Below are 12,059 nucleotides of genomic sequence, written 5' to 3' on the forward strand. Positions count from 1 at the left end.
TCAGGAGCGCGGACTGAAAGTGGTACCTTGATCCGTTGTTGTGATTGTCGGCGCACCGTGCCTCAGGTCGATATTTTCTATAAAGAATCGTGTGGTTTCAACGGTGGTGCCACTTGACAAAGCCTTTGTTTCCGCGTAGCGCATAAGGTAATCAGTGGCTACAATTACCCACTTATTGCCAGCATGGGAAGTCGGATATGGTCCGAGGAGATCCATTCCAATTTGGGCTAAAAGTACCGTGGGCACTTGAATTTGTTGTAATAGTCCAGCTAGTTTTAACGGTGGCGATTTTCGTCATTGGCAAACGAGGCATGTACGCACGTAATTTTTCACAATAGCTGGAAGTCTTGGCCAGTAGTATTTCTGTTGGATTCTGGCCAATGTGCGTGTGTATCCGAGATGACCGGACGTTGGCTCATCGTGGCAAGCACTAAGTATCTCCTCACGGATTGACGTCGCGTGACAAGTAGGTGGGTGCTTCCTCTGGAAGAAAAGTTCTTCTCATAGAGAACACCACTACGTAAGCAGAATGACGGCAGGCCCCTTGCAAATCTTCTAGAGACGGTTGTTGTCTGGCCATTCAAAAATTAAATAAGGGGAAGCAACTGGCTGTCTTCCTTCTGCTTGCACAAAATCGTAGTAGTGTCCACGACTCCTGCAAACTCCATGTTGTCATCTTCTGTGTTGTCGTCGCACTTTATCGGTAACCTTGTTAAGCAATCTGCGTCGGCGTGCTGCCGCCTTGACTTATACAGGACCGTCATATCAAATTCTTAAAGGTGTAAGCTCCACCGTGCGAGCCGACCAGACGAGTCTTTCAGGTTGTTAGTCAGCAGAGGGAATGATGGTTGCTGACTACGTGGAAGGAACGACCGTAGAGGTATGGACGAAACTTATAATCGCCTATACGACAGCAAGACACCCTTTTTCTGTTGTGGAGTAGTTGGACTCTGCGCGGGAAAGCGTCCTACTAGCATATGCGATCACTCGCTCAGTGGAGTCTTGCCACTGGACGAATACAGCGCCTGAACCCACGTTGCTGGCATCTGTGCGGACCATGGTTGGAGCCTCCTCATCAAAGTGAGCAAGTACAAGCAGTGTCCGCAGGTGTTGTCGGAGATCATCAAATGCTGCTTATTGATCGTCGCCCCATATGAATGAAACGTGTTCTCTTGTGAGTCGTGTTAATGGCAAGGCTATGTGTGAGAAATTGGCAATAAACCTTCGGTAGTGTGCGCCTAGGCCAAGGAAACACCTGACTGCTTTCTTATCTGTTGGCACCGGAAATGTTCTGACGGCCGCAACCTTATCGGGATCAGGTTGAACACCTTCATGGCTCACCACATGGCCCAAAGATTGGAGCTCCTTGAAACCGAAATGACACTTCTCAGGTTTCAGTGTCAGGCCGGCAGACCTTATTGCCCTGAATACCGATAGCAGCCTGCTCAGGTGTTCCTCAAATGTTTTTGAAGAAACAATGACGTCGTCCAGATAGACCAGACATGTCTGCCAATTAAGGCTTGACAGAACGGTATCCATCAGTCTCTGAAATGTTGCGGGGGCTGAGCACAATCCGAATGGCAAGACTTTAAATTCATAAAGTCCGTCAGGCGTTACAAAAGCCGTTTTTTCTCTATCTCGCTCGTCGACCTCAATTTGCCAATACCCACTTTTGAGGTCCATTGAAGAGAAGTAGCGTGCATACCTCAACCTGTTGAGTGAATTATCGATGCGCGGTAATGGGTGTCGTCTTTCTTTGTCACATGGTTCGGCTTGCAGTAGTAAACACAAAATCACAAGCTTCTGTCTTTCTTTTTAACCAGCACTACTGGCGATACCCAAGGGCTTCTTGACGACTGGATGACGTCATCATCGAGCATTTTCTTCACTTGTTTCTGGATTGCTTCATGCTCTTTCGGTGATACGCAGTATGGGTTCTGTCATATTGGCGTTGCAGTCTCCTCCGTTATTATCTGGTGCTTCGTCAGTGGCGTTTGACTGACCCTCGAGGTCGATGAAAAACAGTCTTTGAACTGGTGAAGAAGATCTACTAGACGCTGTCTCTGCGCTGGTGATAAATCCATGCTTACGTCAATAGGTGGTGAGGCTGACGTGGCTTGCAGCTCATCCTGTTGCACTACACAGCACTCGCGGATTTCGGTGATCTCGTCGAAGTAGGCAACTGTAGTGCCTTGTGTAATGTATTGTCGCTCGTTGGTAAAATTCGTCAACAGAACCTTCGCTTCACCGCACACAACATTGACGATACTTCTGGCAATTGCAACACCGCGAGAAAATAGAAGTGTCAATACTTGTTCAGCAATTCCTTCTTCAGTATGCTGCGCGCTGCACGTGACCAAAACAAGGTGGCATGATAACGGAGGGTACGGTCACATCGTCAATGATGTGCAGGGATTTTCGGTGTAGCGCTGCACTTTGATCCGCTGAAAAGGTCAGTACACCGTCCGGTATATTGATGATGGCACCATATTCACGCAAGAAATCCATCCCTAAGATCGCCTGTTTGCAACACTCGGAAAAAATAACGAAAGTTGCGGCAAAGAATGCATCCCCTATCTTCATTCTTGCGGTGCACTTTCCGGTAGGTGTGAGCAGCTGCCCTCCAGCTCCTCTAATTTGTGGTCCCGTCCATTCCATTCTAACCTTCTTGAGCTTGTCTGCCAGACTCTCACTCATTATTGAGAAGTCCGTGCCAGTGTCGAACAATGATGTGACGTCATGTCCATCAATCGAAATTGTAACTTCGGCAGTAACAACCCCATCTTTCGTCGAATCATTAAAAATTTCTGTCTCTTCGCTCGGCAATATTGGGGGATTTTCAGCACTTCGACGATTCGCAACCTTCCCCCCCTGAGGTCGCTGCTTTTAGTGTCCCCGGCATGGACCGGCAGATCTCCCTCTCGGCATGTCAGTGGTGCTTCGTTTAGAGGATAAAGAATAACGCTCAGGAGAAGGTGAGCGCGACCGAAACCCAGGAGGAACATTCCGCCGGGTCATGACACTCGTGTCTACGTCAGGCGTTTCGTTGAAATGGCGTCAAGGAATAGTGGAAGGAAATCCTTGGTACCCTGCGATGCGATATGGGCAATACCGAATGTTCTGGCCTGCATCCTCATAATGAAAGCACAGGGGCCTATGGTCAGGGGTACGCCAGGTGTCAGTTTTGTGAAGTGGTGGCCGCCTCGGCGTCGAAGTTTCTTTGTAGTACCAAGGCACTGTCGGCAGATGTTGCTGGTGGTACTGATGGGGTGTCGGTATGTTAGCTGGCTTTCGGCAGACTATGTCTGCATAGCATGCCCTGGGGGTGCTCGTGTTCGGCTCAGGAAGCGAGAGTGCTTACCTGATCTCACGCACAACTTCTGTTACTGAGGCAAGTGCGCAGTCATTCGGTTCGACGACGAGCTTCTTGACCTCTTGTACGATTTCTCGTATCAGTTGGCGCAAAGAACCTTCATCGGGTGTCGTTGCGGTGGTCATGGGTCGTGGCTGCCGCACTGATTGGTGCACTGTGGGTTGGGCGGTCATACTGCTGGTAGCGTAGATGCAGTGTGCGTTCGATGGATGTCGCCTCCTTGGAGAATTCATCAACACTAGTAGGCATGTTTCGCACGAGACCAGCGAACAGCTGCTCCTTAACACCACGCATGAGGTGGCTAACCTTTTTGGCTTCGGGCATATTGGGATCTGCTCGACGAAACAGCCGTACCATGTCCTCAACAAACATCGTAACGGATTCATTTGGTTTCTGAATCCGTGACTAGAGGAGACGCTGTGCAATTTCTCATCTTTCGGTGCTCGCGAACGTGTCGAGGAACTTTTGCCAGAACTCGTCCCAAAACGACCACACGCAATTCGTAAACCATGTTCAGGCTCCGTCTTGGAATGGAAAATACACGAAGGCCAATTGCTGTGCGGCGTTCCACTCGTTAATGTTCGCTGTGTGCTCGAATTCCTCGAGCCAGTCATGTGCGTCCTCATATGTGTTTCCGTGGAAGTCAACCGGAAGTCGAGGGTTCAAAACAGTAACCTGTGTCGTGCTTGGGCTGGACATGTTAGGGCCAGTGCTTCGAGGCGCCATCATGCTTTCTGGCACGGGCACACTTTCCGGCAACGGACTGAACTCTGGGCTGAGGCCTAACAGGCGGCGGCTGCAGTGGTGAACAGGGGTGTGGATGCGTGGAAGTCTTTCTGGGCTAGAGTCGGGGCTGTTGTCCGGAGTCTTGAACATGTAGCCAGCGCTTCCCCCAGTGTCACAGCGCAGTAACAGCAGCAGTTGAATACATTACAACTTACTTTAATTGTACCAGAACACTGGCAAACTGATCGGATGAGAACCTCGTCTTTCTCTCCCGCTGTGCGTGCTCTTCGTTGTTCTCTTGGTGCTGCATATTCAATGTGGCAATATGATTCCAATTTTTTGTAGTAGCGTATACATTGGTCAAATGGGTTGGTGTAAAATGAGCACCTTGTGGAACACCACGCATCTTTCAAAGCTTCAACACATTAGGATCTCGCAATACTTTGCCATAAATCTTGTTGTCCTGCATTGCATGGAACTGAGGTATTGTTTAAGCACAACGATCAAGCAACAGGTGAAATAGTGGACGTGTTTTATGTTTTAAAAACGGACTGTGACTGTGTTAGACATCCATCATGTTGTATGATAAGGAGTATGGCTTTCTTCATATTCCCTACATTATTGTTAGTTTCACTATGCTGTAATCTTAGTTTTGAAAATAGTTAGGCCTCTTGTTCGACTGCACATATGCAATTAGTTGTTTAGTGCTTTTTAAATGTCATTCTGTTCAATAAAAATTCAGTTTTGAGTTAAGTGCTGCCCTGTCTATTCCTTAGTTGTTCTGTTCTCACTTGACGTGCGCTTAAAAAGCTTTTATTTTAAACATGAAGGGTTCTTTAGGCATGACTAAGTATTCTTTCTGATGTGCTCATCATACCCTATACTCCTAATTTAAAACATGCACTAAAGGATGTCTCCAAGATGTAGAAATGACTGTCTTCAGGCGAATGTCGCAGCACAAAGAAAGTAGCATAAGCACCACAATTCAGTTAATTATTTCTTTTTTTTGTGTACTTATTGCTGCTGAAGTAGGGTCATGACACTGGACAGGCTGTTTTGTTAATCTCCATTGCTTTATTTATTGGAATATGTATCTGCACATTTCTTACATTCCAATGTAGTGTACTGTATCTGTGCATTTTTTAAAGTGGCATTTTCAACCAGGAAGCATTACAAAGTGTGGCTTACTGCTATAAACACAGTATTTGTTTTTTTCAACAGTATGACCTGCCAGCAGTGGATGGTGACAGCAAGATGGTCGAGAAACTAACAGACTTTTGGTGTGTTAATGACATCTACACCTTTGAAAACATTGGATTTACCAACACCGTTGGTCAAACAAAGTATTTGGCCTGTGCTGACTGTGAACGGGGTCCAGTAGGCTGGCACAGTCTGGAGACTAGGAAATCCTTTGTTGCTCTTTCAAGAGTGCGCCACCTCTGAAGTCCTTTTTCAACACCAAAACCTCAGTTTGGTACATTTTGTGGACACAGAGTGCCTTGGTGATGGTGTGTGTTGTGCCTAATTCCATTAGCCTGTGAAGATGATGATGCACTCTCACAGGTTGCTGCCTACCAGAGACAACTCGAAGTTGTCTGTGCAGCTTGTCATTTAAAATCGTTCCTATTCGTTAACCAAGCAATTAATGTCTGCAAAAAAAAGTGCCGTCTAGTTACTAGAGGCATTTTTTCCCTCCGTCACGGCATACAATGACATGGCGTCGACATATGATGACGATGAGTCATCATTTATATTTAAGCAATAATTGGGCTGTTTTGTTTGACAAATAGCTGACATGTTTAGTTAAAACCATTCATGCAGTAGGCTGCTGCTAGTAAAGAATATAACAATAATTTTTGAATTATAGGCATAGCAGACATAAATAAATACCCTGAGACAGTAGAATTCTTTGTGTGGCAGGCATTGTGTGAATAAAATTGCAGTTTTTTGTTTCGTGTTAGTGATCTAACTTACTTCTGCTGTCAATTTTCTCATGTCAATCATATTAGGCGCTCAGTGGTGCGATCTTGTTCGCATTTCAAATTCGGATGGAGGCATTCCGTTTCATCGAGTTGCATGGGGTTGAGCCATTTCAGCCATGACGACTGACGTGACATTCTATGTCGCGTGAGCCAAGGTGTTTCGTGTCTGTTTTCGTCGTTTTTTTTTGGATGGAGGCGAAGGAACGGTCAGAGAGATTATCCGAAACGAAACGAATGGATTGAATTGTAAGCGTTTCGCGCCTTTTCAGTGTCCGGGCACTTTGAGAACATGAGGTTTCCTTTCTCTGCCATGGTTTTTCGTCTCGCCTGTGTGGCTTCTGTAGCCGAGGAGACACAATGAAGCGAGCTAAATGATGCATTTGAATAGTTGACTGAAAAATAGTTCTGACAATGTTTTCGTTTGTTGAAACGAATAGTGCGTATCTTGTGCGACGAACTTGGCTCCATCATTGGATGCCAGTGGCCTGGAAATATACACCATTGTCGAAGAACAAATCGCCCAGACCATTCGGTGGTCACTCAACTTTGTGCCTTTGATAGTAGCGGTGTTGCAATAGGCCTCATGCACTTACGCTGTGGCTCAGTTTTTCCTTTGTTGTCGTGGCCACCATGTCTGTCTGTCCGTTGTCATAGACAGACAGACACTGGGACAGACAGCTGGATGCACGGACGGAGGATTCATGGTTTACCGATGAAACCCTTTCAGACTTTGCCCCACTCATCGTCATTCACTCCTGCTGTGATTTTTTTTCTGGGCAGGCTCTTAACGATATAGCACGTCACTTAGCTCCTGCTACAGCAGCCACTGGTCTGCGAAGATGAGGCCGTGCCCCAGCTCGATGGCTTTCACTGCAAGCTGGGGATGCTCCTTCATGAAGGCGAGCTCCACCGCGCGCTGAGCCATGGAAATGCGGAGGAGCCACCCTTTTCGGCTTCCGGTTGAGGTGCCCTCTGCCGTGCTTTCACTCGACTGAGCCAATGGTATTGAAAGTCTCGGCATTTGAACTTAAATAATGGTGGATACATGAGTAGAGCAATTGCTTGAAAAAGGGTTGTAACTAGTGTCACCACTAAACGTCCTGCTAAATGGTGGTGCCGCCTAGCATTGTTTCAAAACGATAAAGGAAAAATTTGTTTCATTTGCGCCCCATTACATATTTAAAATTTGAAAATTAGTAGTAACACATTTTAGTTGTGAACAATAATAGTTAAACATTCCTCGACATGTTTGAAATGCTTTTCAACTTGCTATATGGTCCCCAGGCTGACGTCAAAATTATGACACAGTCTTGCATGTACCTTGTTTGCTGTTCGCTTCCCCTTGTTCTCGCGACCGATGCGCACCGCCCACTTTTTCACGCAACGAATGGAACGCCTCCGTCCGAATTTGGAACATGTACAAGATTGCACCACAGAGTGTACTATTAAACAATGTATCTCGATTTCTTGATGCTGCTATAGGATATTGAGTTACTCAAAGTAAAGCTGTATTTTATGCAAAATGTCAGTGATGAGGCGTAAACTTAGTAGCCGTTGTGCTTTGAAGGGTAATCCACATATTTTAACCGCATATTATACACATTATGTTTTACATGATGTTGAATAGCCTTAAATTAGTCCAGTTAAATTTTTCATGTTTCGTATTGTGCTCAATTGTTATTTTGCAGAAATGTAGATTTGGGACATAACCAAAGCAGTAATGGGCTGATGCTTGGTATAGATGTTAAGGCATTCATTCTATGTTTCTAGATAATGAACAAAATGTAGTTTGCACCATAAAAAGTATTGTTTCTGTCTATTCCTTAAAACATCAGAATTTCGTTATTTTTCCTGAAGTCATACCTGTTATCAGAATAAAAGAACTCTCCATCCAATTTTAGTTTTTAATTTTAACTGTCAGCGTTGTTCCTGTAATAATATTACCATGTTCTTTCATAGCTCTTTTTCTAACGCACTGTGAGTTGCAAATTTTTTTTGCATAGTGAATTGGGCACATGGGAGTTGTGCCACTGCCTAGCCCTCATGTGGTGGTTACGTGACATGCCCTTATTGCCGAAAGGTGGAAGTTTGGTTTACTGTTGGGATATAATAAAGAATTGAAAGGTATGCTGACCAAGTTACATTGACTTTGTTATGTATTTGTACTCCTACTAAGAGGAAAGAAGGCGATGCAGACTGGTTGCGGCTGTCTTCGTAGACATTAAGGGTGACTACGATAATGTGCTGCATTATGCGTTCTTTGATGCACCGGAAGATTTAGACATCGGTGGTGGACAACGGCATGCTTGGATCATAAGTTACCTTAGTGACCGCACTGTATACATGTCGACAAGTGACAGAGACACCGGTCTATACAAACTTCATCTTGGTGTGCCCCAAGGGGGAGTTCTCAGCCCGATTCTATTCAACGTCACAATAATTGGCCCAGCAGCAAAACTTCCCAACACGGTGAAGATCAGTGCGTACGCTGATGACATATGCATATGGGCATTCGGAACTACTCGTCCGCAATTGCGTGCTCGACTACAGCGTGCAATGACGATCACAGCCAATGTCTAAGACGTCAGGGGCTCGCTCTTTCATTTAGCAAATGTGCAGTGCTTTGCATTGATGAGTAAGCATATATCAAAATACCCTTTATTTATTGATGGAATCCTGATACCTGCTGTAACGCACAAGTTTCTTGGGATTGTCATAGACAGAGAAGTCAAGACGTGTCACAGTAATTGAATAAAAATTGAAGAGGTTTGTTCTTGTTCTTCACAACGCGGCAGGAGCAAAATGGGGCCCATCAGAATCATCGCTACTTCAATAGATGACCGGTAAAATGAGAAATCGCAGGGAACTGTGGGATGCGACGGCTTCCGGTTCGACGCACCACGCTCGCTGGTCAGCAGCGGCACGCGCGCTGTTTTGTACTGCTCTGTTGAAAAAAAAAAGCACCTGGCCGTGCAATGTCAGTGCTTTAGAAGTTTTTTTTTTTTTTTTGTGCCAACCGTGACTGTGACGATGACAAGCTACAAAAGCCATGAACGGTGCGGAACCTTTTTTGTAGCACTAAAATGATCTGCAATGCTTTTATGCTGCTCGGGGGGGGGGGGGGGGAGGGCTGTCAGTTTGGCCAGCAGATCAGTCGATACGTAAAACAGTTTTCCTTGTATGATACGGTAGTGCAGATAAAAAGTCACTAATTTGAAGATCTCGGGGGATAGAAATGACTGTAGCAGTGTGCTAAGAGTTCATTTCGGGATTGCTGCTTCGGCCGACATCGTCAGTCGATCGGCATTGAGCGCGTTGAGATTTTTTTTTCTAGCTTTCAGCGCGCTATAACCTGCATTTCTTAGGCGAAGCCAGATGCTTATTTGAACGCTGATCTTGTTCAGGCTGTACGGCATGGCGGCACTGAAACAATACAGTCAGACATAAATGGTTCCGAATAGTCAAAACCCAGGGCTTGCTTAACGCACTTCTTACTTTGGGTGCCGTCCTGGCGCACAGTTTGACCAAGATAAACGCAAATGCACTCGTCCAGCGCTTCGTGTTAACTTACTCTTGAGTGAAGCTTTCGCGTTTTTGTTATGTATGTGGGTGCAATGGCCGGCGCTTATTCCGTATGGCAGGTAGATTTCGCCATCTCGTTCCCATAATATTTTTGCTAGGCAGCCTGCGCGACAATTTGTTTCTCAATATAGTATTCGCAGCAAATTCATGCGTAAACTTTTTTTTTAGTGTGGAATACACACGTACCTGAGATAAAATGGTTTTTGCACACTCTGGCTTCAAAGTTCCGTTCTCAAAGGCTACCTGATGATGATGATGATGACCTTCAGCTTTGCTGGCACTCGCCCACAAAGGGGGATCGGCCAAGACCTGTCGCTGTGGCTCTCATCACAGTCGCGGCGCACCTCGTTTTTGTCTTCATTACATGAGAATTGATACCCGCATTTGCCTTGCACGCTCGAGTTGGAGCAGCAAACGGCTGAACAACCGACCCTGGTTTATCAGCACGAAGATAAACGGGTGACCAAACGTGCGAATCCCGGATAATCTGAGGCTTGCAGCGAAGCGGTTTGTCGCCGTCTATTCCTCTCGAACCGGAAGCCGGTATCAAACGGTGTATCCCACAATCCCTCGCTCTTTTACTTGTCACCTGTTGTACAGTGCTCTATTTGTGGGATACCTACGATACAGCATGCCAATGCTGTCCAATATGAGACCTCGTAGTGTGAAGACTCTAGAGAGCGTTTAAGCTCAAGGCTTGCAAAGATGCCTAATAATGTTTTGTAAAGGGCTTCACCCTGTAGTTCAGAATGATGGCGCAGAGTTTTTCTAAGTACTGGGGTTCAGGAACAGGGAGGACAAAATTGGTGGGAAGAAATAACTAGAAAGAGGTTATCTGATTGGTGGATAAAATCAAAGCATGATTAAAAATAAATCCTTCACTGCAAAGTACCAGTCCTCAAGTTCACTATTTAAAGAAAATAAAGATAAATCTAGGTTGTGGTTCATTAAGTATTACAGCTAGATGACTTTAGCTGCCACCCGATCAAAAGGGTACAGCCATATCAATCCATCCATCCACTCATTCGTTTTAAAAAGGACAGGCATCGTTATAGTACAATGTCTAGAAATATACTGCCTTGTGCGCTGAGCGCGTGCATTTTGTACGAGAGAGGCTGGCCGCGCATGTGATGACTGCACTAAGATGCCTCAAGCGACGCTGCGTGTCGAGAGGGTGCACGAACGTGCGAAATTCCTCTCGTCCTGTTGCTGCCGGAGCCTCGCAACGTTTAAAATCGGTGTGTGACAGCTGCAATCTAATTTACTGTGAAGTTCGACGGCGCCGTATGTATACTGCAACACCCTGAGATGTTAAAAGCTAAGCGGAAATGCAAAGAAAGGACTTGTATTGTGCCGTTGTGTCAAAGAACTTATCGGTCGAACAAGAAAAAAGTGTCTTGTTCCCCGCACTAACGGATCCAGCATGGTTTCCTGAATGAAAAAGTAAGATGAAGAGTATGGTGGCTAGAAGGAGAGGTGTCAGCATCGTCCCGGCCGCGCCTTGAAAGGAGGCGTGCTGGTATTTCATTTCGCCGTGGAGCGGCGCGCAAGTCGCCACCGTGATCGGTCAAGGGCGCTTGCCAGCCGCTCGGCACATTTAGTCGCTTGCTCGTGTGCTCCCAAGTCGCAACGTCTGCGCTTTGCCTATTTGGACTTGTTCGGGCTCAATACGTGTCATTGTGACCATACAACAGTGATGAGTAAACAGCACAGACACTGCTTTGGGCCTGGATGCAATGCGGGATATGCTTCGGCCCGCAAACAAGGGAAGAAAGCGTCTCTCTTCTCTGCTCTTGCTGACGATGAACAGCTCAACGCCTGGGAGCGTACGATTTCTCATGCTGACAAACCACTGGAAAAGAACTGCGTTGTGTGCGAAGCTCATTTCGACGAAAGATTCATCATCCGTAGCTACAAGCATGTTATCAACGGGTTGTTAGCAACATGGGATAAAGCTGCACCTAAGGAGGGTGGGTTCCTGAGTGAATCAACTGCCGAAGAACTCCGCGTCACTCTAACCAGCACCCTTTTCATCCGACACTATGTCACGAAAACCTTGGGCTATAAATACTTGATGACGTCTCTCCTCTGCCAAGACGCACTTACATTTTTTTTTGAATTTTGAACCAAATGTCTGGCTCGAATAATCACCCTACGCCGACACACTTATTAATCTCTGTGAATTGCCTCAGTTTTTACAGTTTGGCACTGTCACCCTCCAGTGTAAACATGCGTTCTGGAGTTCTGAGCAGCCTTATATGTCCAGGCATCCAAATAATTCAATAAAATTGCAGAATAAGTTGGATGAGCTGCTAGATGTGCGGTGGCTCAATGAGGTTTATGAAATTATTGTTGCTTGTGAAGCCCTCCCTGACTACACTGATCTCATTGGATGC

At 46.0% G+C, this 12,059-nt stretch overlaps 1 protein-coding gene across 1 annotated transcript in view; it reads left to right on the plus strand.

Moving 5' to 3' along the window:
* Positions 1-5,915, plus strand: part of strat (RAB interacting factor STRAT) — a 29,602-nt gene extending 23,687 nt beyond the window's left edge. Inside the window, exon 3 of the mRNA XM_037428718.2 lies at positions 5,321-5,915. Within this exon, the coding sequence (XP_037284615.1) occupies positions 5,321-5,542 (222 nt within the window). The 3' untranslated portion in view covers positions 5,543-5,915. The remainder of the gene's footprint in view (positions 1-5,320) is intronic.
* The last annotated feature ends 6,144 nt before the right edge of the window (positions 5,916-12,059 follow it).

Source organism: Rhipicephalus microplus, unplaced genomic scaffold (assembly GCF_043290135.1).
Source record: "Rhipicephalus microplus isolate Deutch F79 unplaced genomic scaffold, USDA_Rmic scaffold_48, whole genome shotgun sequence".
NCBI lineage: Eukaryota > Metazoa > Arthropoda > Arachnida > Ixodida > Ixodidae > Rhipicephalus > Rhipicephalus microplus.